At 50.4% G+C, this 7,636-nt stretch overlaps 1 protein-coding gene across 2 annotated transcripts; it reads left to right on the forward strand.

The window, feature by feature from the left end:
* The first annotated feature begins 347 nt into the window (after positions 1-347).
* apmap (adipocyte plasma membrane associated protein) lies at positions 348-7,425 on the forward strand. Of its 2 annotated transcripts, none has more exons than XM_080869179.1 (9): positions 348-1,638; positions 1,943-2,059; positions 2,342-2,457; positions 2,532-2,624; positions 3,456-3,575; positions 3,776-3,950; positions 4,141-4,275; positions 5,491-5,683; positions 6,889-7,425. In XM_080869179.1, exons 1-9 carry the CDS (start codon positions 1,547-1,549, stop codon positions 7,096-7,098), a joined length of 1,251 nt encoding a protein of 416 aa, XP_080725305.1. In that variant the 5' UTR covers positions 348-1,546; the 3' UTR covers positions 7,099-7,425. The 2 variants fall into 2 exon arrangements, with proteins under 2 accessions (XP_080725305.1, XP_080725306.1); XM_080869180.1 differs by having other exon boundaries at positions 444-1,638; positions 3,459-3,575.
* Positions 7,426-7,636: the final 211 nt, after the last annotated feature.

Raw genomic sequence — 7,636 nt, forward strand, 5'->3', positions numbered from 1 at the left:
GAAGAAGTGAAGCTTCAGTTATAGAGTCAGGAGTTAGAAGGAGTAAATTTAAGTTTCTTGGGCTGTGGTTGGGTGAAAATGTAACCTGGGCTGTACAAGGAGCTTTGGATGGACTGTGGTTCAGAGAGCATCGGGTCAGAGTTACAGCAATACCTCCATGAATACTTCCTCCACAGAAGGTTTCACATTACAGGGACAGGGCATTTACTTTAAACTCACATACAGTACAGGCTTACATCAGTATTATTAGTATTTTATACACAGATGCATCGGAGAACAGAGCCAGTCAAAGTGGGGGAAAGGGTCACGGATGGACTGAGTATACAGTAATGCTCCCAGTACTGTCAGCTGTTCAATGGACACAAGACACGAGACCGTTACATCAGTCGTCTGTTCAGACTCAAGCTCGTCATTGGCCAGTTTACAGTGATGACAGACTTGCAGGTGGGTTTGTGTGGAGTCAGAGCCAATGAAATGGCAGATAGAGCTGCGAGGGAAGCCACAAACCAAAGATTAGTAACCCGGCTGTTAGCTTCTGTCAGGCAGAGAAACAGAGCCGCAAGGCAAGAAATGCAGGAGAGATGGAGAGGAGGAGCACAGGAAGGAGTGGGGTGACCGACAGTCCTCTTTTCCCTGGACATGTCCACTTTCCACGTTCTGTCCGGGGGGATTTTCGAGACTGATGAAAATGTCCGGGTTTTTCTATAGGCCTACAGAGGACCCATATGTGTGACATCATCCCGAGCTGCTGCTTTGCGAGTGGTTGTTCTGCCTGACAGACGGGACAGGGCGCGGCTGATGATGTTTAGAAGAAGCCAAAGCGCAAGTGCAGCTTTTCAGACGAACCGCAAAAGAAATTTCCCTCGTACCGTCGCGGGACTGGTCATCTTTCTTATACAGATGAGGCTTTATTTCTGTACCATTATTTTAATTCCAGAGGTTTTTAAGTTGTTGTTTTTGCACTTGTTGGCTTGTAAAAGCCTGTATGACATTTTTTTATTTCACCGTTCATTAACCGCACAGAGAAGGCATGGTTTAAATATGTTAACATTTTCTTTAAGTAAACATTCTTAAAGTTCTTCATGACTGGGCCAAGTGTCCTCTTTTTTGGAAATCACAATATGGTCACATTTCAAGAATAAGATGTGGACATACTGGTTCGAACACTACACTGTTGATGGTGGGGAAATATAACAGGGAAATGTGAGGAAACCGTGGATCATGTCTCACAGTATCAGGTGGAGAGAAGCCCACTGACCCACTGACCCAGAACCTGAAGGTTAGCGGGCCTTGTTCCAGTTTGTAAAAGAGGGTAAAATGTTTGGGAGGACGGAGGGTTTTGTAGAGGTCGTTCCGGTCCACACCGGCTGGTGGCGGTAATGCACCGTTTTGTTGTTTGCCAACCGCCAACAACATTTAGAAGAAGACGAATCCCTGCTCGCTGTCAGAGCAGGCTGCTGCTTCACTCGCTCCAACAAGCACCGAACCTGCACACGGTGACCGCGCGCTTTGCAACCGAGCCAAACCGAACCGAGCCGAGCGCAACATGAACGAGTCGGCGGGACTGCGCTTCCGGCGGCTGCACCGCCCGCAGGTGATCACCGACGAGCTGCCGGAGCAGCGGCGCAAAGGGTCCAGGTAAGAGCCGCTGGGTTTGTTCTCACCGAGGCGGTGTTGAGCAGCCCACGGGGACACGCTGCGTGTTTCTGTTAGCCTTCGTGTTCGGGGTCTTCTCACTCACACACGTTGACTCTTTCCACGCTCGCCTCGTTAGCTCGTGATGCGCACCTGTAAATGTGATCGTGCAGGTGTGTTTACGAGGACGCCTGCATTAATGAAGCTAGTGTGGGGAACGCGGTTGATTGTGGGGTCAGGTGGGTCCGGTTCCGGGGTGGGTCCCTGAGGAGCCCCGCTGCAGTCACGTCTCTGTTTCTGCTCTCAGCACCTACAGCGGGAAGATCTTCCGGGTCACGCTGCTTTCTCTGGGCGTCCTCCTGCTTCTTCCTCTCCTGGTCATCATCCTCATCCTCGAGTCTCCCATCAAGCCTGAAGTCTTCACGTGAGTGACACAAGTCAGCCGCTTAATGAATAATTCGTTTGGCTACAAACATCAGCGCGTTCAGAAATGAGTTTAGATGTTTTCAAAATAAAATCCATAAAAACGTGTGAAAGATCCCAATGTTTCAATCCTGGAATAACTCGATGAATAAAAACAGAAAGTAACTCTGTAATCTGAAACTGTCTGTTCAGAGAAAGTCACAATATTCATGTTAAATCCTTTTTGAAATAAAAGTTAACGAGTTTTTGCTGCTGCCCCTGCTGGTCGGTCGTGGTGCTGCAGGCTGAAAGAACCGCCCATGATGAAGGGCTGCTGGGAGCCCAACCTGAAGCTCAGAGAAGCTCAGAGACTGTTTGAGGACCAGCTCGTCGGCCCCGAGTCCATCGCTAACATCGGAGGTTGGTGTCAGACGTCGGCGGCGACCACGGCGAGGAGCGCCGAGAGCTGACAGATTGTCCCTCTGTGTCTGCAGATGTTCTGTTCTCGGGAACAGCTGACGGGAAAATCGTGAAGCTGGTCGGTCGGAGGATCCATATGGTGACGAGACTCGGGAAGCTGCCGTGTGGTGAGTCGTGCTCGTTTGTGCTTCCGGTCTTCACGTGCTGCCTCCTCTTCCTGTGCGCTGTCAGAGTTTGTGGGCGTGGCCTGGACTTCAGGTTAGAAACACTTCAGCATGTCCAGGTTTCATGTGTTAGCCAGCTAGACGAAACCTAAATGATTGGCCGGTGTCCAGGTGCGACGCGGTGCTCACCTGCGTCCAGGTGTACCCGCCTCCCTCTGCTCAGGGCTTTAAGCCTTACATCATGTGACGGAGCTGCAGGTGAGCCAGCCTGAGCTCTGTCACATGCTGACAATGAGCGAGGCTGACGGGATCAAACCGTCAGCCTGTGTTGAGCAAGGCGTTACTGTCAGCCTGCCTGCAGCCACACGCTTGCTTCATTTTGGAGTTTCCCAATAAATAACTGACAGTTCGACCTTCAGCCCTGATCTGCCGCTTTCAACACAAACACGTGAGAGACCTCGGATGAACCCGGCGACACGCTCAAACCTGCACAGCGTCACAGCACACCTGACACGCAGGTAACAGCACGCCGTCTGCTGACTCCAACTCAAACCAGCTGATTAAGCTGAAGTCTCTGGTTTAAGTTTAAACTTTCAGCCAGGTGTGTCAGGAAGAACCTGAACAGGAAGTTCAGGTCAGCGAAGGTAACGTGAGCTCGCTGTGGTGCTTCCTCCAGCAGGAAGCAGAAGCTCTGAGCTTTGTGCTCGTTGACGTTTGGAGCCTGTTTGTGCCAAAATAAAAGAATCGAACAACCTGAAAAGATTTCTTTTTAACCTTCCTCACACGTCTGTGTCCAAGCACACCTTGCACCCTTTCTGATTGGTCGATGTCCAGCAGGTTCCAGAGAGGACGAGCCCAACTGCGGGAGGCCGCTGGGGATCAGAGTCGGACCCAACGGGACGCTGTTTGTAGCCGATGCCTACCTGGGTCTGTTCGAGGTCAACCCCACCACTGGTGAGTGATCCCACTTCCCACGCTTCCTGCCTGCTGGGCTCAGGTGAGTTTCGTAGATGTCTTGTGACTGAAAGGTTCTGGCGCTCAAAAGTCTAATTCTGGGTTTTACTGTAGCACATCTGGATCAAAGCTAACAGCTGGACTGTATTCGTGCTGAATCATGTGATCAGGTGGAGCGGACTGTGTGTTTTTCTTTGCAGGTGAGGCGACCAGGTTGGTGAAAGGCGGCCAGGTCGTCGCAGGGAGGAAGCTGTCATTTATTAACGACGTGGCGGTGACGCAAGATGGAAAGAAGGTGTACTTCACCGACTCCAGCAGCAGGTGGCAGCGGAGAGACTACATGCACCTCATCATGGAGGCCACGCCCGACGGCCGGTACCTGCGTCCAATGAGTGTCTGAGAGCGCTGACAGTCAAACGTCTTATTAGAATGGCGTTTATTAATCATCCATACGTCGAAACATCTGTGTATCAGTTCACTTTAGTGTGATTACTACTTCCTGTTTGTGACATGTCACATTAAAAGCCTGGCAGCGGTTCTCTAACGCGAGCGGTTTCATCCTCAGCGTCCTCGAGTACAACACCGAGACCAAGGAGCTGACGGTGTTGATGGAGGACATGCGATTCCCAAATGGCATCCAACTGCTGCCGGACGAGGAGTCGGTGCTGGTGGCGGAGACCACCATGGCCCGGATCCGCAGGTAATCCACCCGACTCACCTGTGCCTGCGAGATCATCCGAGGCAGAGAAGTTCAGAACGTCCAGCACAAACTAAAAACCTCAGAGTTAAAAAGATTTAACGTAAAATCTCGAGCAAATCAAACCAGGCTGCCATCTGCGTTCTTTAACTTCCTGTGTGAGCCACTCGTGTACGATGGATGTTAAACAACCGTCTGCGATGGAGCACGATGGCGCTGATGCTGGATCTCGGTTGCCGTGGAAACAGGCTCTGAGATCATCCAACCCTTTTTTTTTTTAACCTACATCAAGTGTGTGAGTGAGAGAGGGAGTCACGTCTTTCTGCGTTTGTGGGGTTTACATGTTACAGACCGCTGCAGTGAGGACGTCTGTTTTACAGGGACGCGTCTGCACTGTGAGGACGTTTAGTGAAGGTTCACACGTGCTGGTAGAAATCAGGCACGGTTACATAATATGTTACGTCAGCGACACACTGGTCCTGACACACACAGAAAGACGTGAGCGTCTACAGGTATTAATATCTTTGTGGGGACCAACAGTCCTTATTGGGACCCAAATCCACATCCCCACCAGATTGAAAGTATTTTTGAGACTCAAAATGTGGTTTTGGTGTCAGGTTAGGTCACGGTTATGTTTAGGGTAAGCAATGAGATGTCCCCACGAGGATATGAATACGCGTGTGTGTGTGCGTGTTTGTGCGTGTTTGTGTGCGTGCGTGTGCGTGTTTGTGTGTGTGTGTGTCAGGTGTTTTGCTTCCTTCCTGTCAGGCTCTGGCCTGAGCGGCGTGTGAACAGTAAACAGGTCTGTGGTCACGTCTGTTTTGAGTTACAGCCAATCAGAAACATGCAGTTCATTACACTCAGGTCACGATGACATAAATCAATATTTCTGTTGCAGCTGTCAGTCTGACCTCTGCAGTTGGATTTTAAGCTTTAATCATGTTCATCTTTTCTAATTAAAGAGACTAAAACATAAATGTTCTGTTTGGAAAAATGTTTTTTAAGCCGCTTTTGTTTTGAAATAAATAAAATATTTGTAAACATTTAATAAAAAATGGATATATCTGCTGTGACATCACCCGCTGCCGGGTGAGGTTCCCTGTGACGTGAGCGTTTGGGTTTTGGCCCCCAGAGGCCGCTCAGCGTCACAGACAGCTGATCGGTGTCATGTGATGCAGTTTGTACGTTTGTCTGTCACGTGACGCTCTTCTGCACCAGGGTCCACGTGGCCGGGCTGAATAAAGGCGGGATGGACACGTTCGTGGACAACCTGCCGGGTTTCCCTGACAACATCCGCCCGAGCTCCACCGGAGGTTACTGGGTGGCCATGTCGGCGGTGAGACCGAACCCCGGCTTCTCAATGCTGGACTTCCTGTCCCAGAGACCCTGGATCAAAAAGTTCATATTCAAGGTAAAAACAGACTTTTATACACATTTAAAATTAGACCTGATTAAAATGTCTGGAATCTGACAGTGATGGCGGGGAGGTGATGGCGGTCACATGGTGGCGGGGAGGTGATGGCGGTCACATGGTGGCGGGGAGGTGATGGCGGTCACATGGTGGCGGGGAGGTGATGGCGGGGAGGTGATGGCGGTCACATGGTGGCGGGGAGGTGATGGCGGTCACATGGTGGCGGGGAGGTGATGGCGGGGAGGTGATGGCGGTCACATGGTGGCGGGGAGGTGATGGCGGTCACATGGTGGCGGGGAGGTGATGGCCTCTGGCATGTTGTGGATGCTGAGAGCGGATTCTATTAACGTCAGAGCAAAGGCGCCGTTTGTGCAGGACCACGGCTTACATCCGTTGGCGCCTGAGCGGGGGAGGGTCATTTCTGTGATGTCACCTGACGTAGGCACGGGTGTAGCATGTGTTAATGTCGCTGACCGTCAGTTTTTATCTGATGAAAGCAGGCGATATATATTAAAAATGGCGAACGAGAACAAAACTGAAGATGAAGTTTTCATCAACGAATAAAAGCGAGATGAAAATATCTGCAGAGACGAGAGCCAATCACAAATGACTGAGCTGTGTAGCAAGGTGGCACGAGTTTGGAAGCGATCCAATCAGAAGCAGCCTCTGCTACAGCTAATGAGACGCTTCGTAAACCGCGTGGAGCGGCCGTCACCGGGGGTCTGCTGTCATCTTCTGTTTAGTTTAGGAGGAAACTTCATTCAGAGTGTTCGACCTTTGACCTTTGGTTTAATTATCCTCAGCACACACTCGAGTGAGCGCCACGAGTCAGCTGGGTTTGACCCCCGACCGATTTAATGATCATTACTAACGACGTTGCTAAAGTTAAAACTCCGTCACGTGTACGACTCCCACTGGTTTGTGGGGTAAACGGCAGTGAACTCTGGAGTGATGATGCGTTTCAGAGCGCCTCTCCTTCGTCCCGGTGTCTGGGAACATGAATGAGTCATAACCCAGAGTTTTGTAATCTGATTGGCTGCTCTGTCTGCAGACTTTGACCTGGAGCGAGTGCTGTTGCATCAGACACTGGAAAACATGAGCAGCGGTCACGCCGGGTTCATCACCGTCACAGAGCACGCCTGATTTCCCTTTAACTCCTTCCTGTCTGTCTCCTTCTCTCTCACCTTTCCTCCACCCTCCTGCAGCTCTTCAGCCAGGATATCCTGATGAAGTTTGTTCCCCGGTACAGTTTGGTTGCAGAGCTCCACGACGGTGGCGTGTGCACGCGGAGCTTCCACGACCCCAACGGCCTGGTTGCAGCCTACATCAGCGAGGTCCACGAGCATGATGGGAATCTGTACCTGGGCTCCTTCCGCTCGCCGTACATCGCCAAACTCGACCTCAGCAAGGTGTAGAAGATTCAAAAAGACGACACGCAGACAGACATTTTTGTGACTTTGAGATGTTAACACGGCGTTAACCCGTCTCTGCCGGCTCGTTCCGCAAATTAAAGTTCCAGCCTTGGAAATATCCCGAGAATGACTTCACCCAGCGCCACCTACAGGCTGTCCCAGGAATTGGGCGGCATTCCCATTTGTGGCTAATCTCTGTTGATTTTTCCTTTTAAGATTCATGCAGCTTTAGATTTATCACCGTTTTTGATAATTTCTTCCCTTTTCGACGGTATTTTGTTTGACTGCTATGTTTAGACTTTTTATTCAGAACAAAAGTGTCCAGAGAAACGAGGTTTGTGTTTTTGTGTTTGTGCTTTTGTCGTTTCTTCACTGAAAACCACTGCGACTACAGCGTTCACCTGCGAGCTAACTAAAGCATACGTTACCTAATGGATTTAAGCTAGCAAGTTCGCTCGTGGCCTAGTTTTTTTTTTTTAAATTGTACTCTTAGGGGCTGAGTTTGTTCCCTTCAGTCATAGTGCAGGCTTACAGATGCTTT

Source organism: Rhamphochromis sp. 'chilingali', assembly GCF_963969265.1.
Source record: "Rhamphochromis sp. 'chilingali' genome assembly, chromosome: 20".
NCBI lineage: Eukaryota > Metazoa > Chordata > Actinopteri > Cichliformes > Cichlidae > Rhamphochromis > Rhamphochromis sp. 'chilingali'.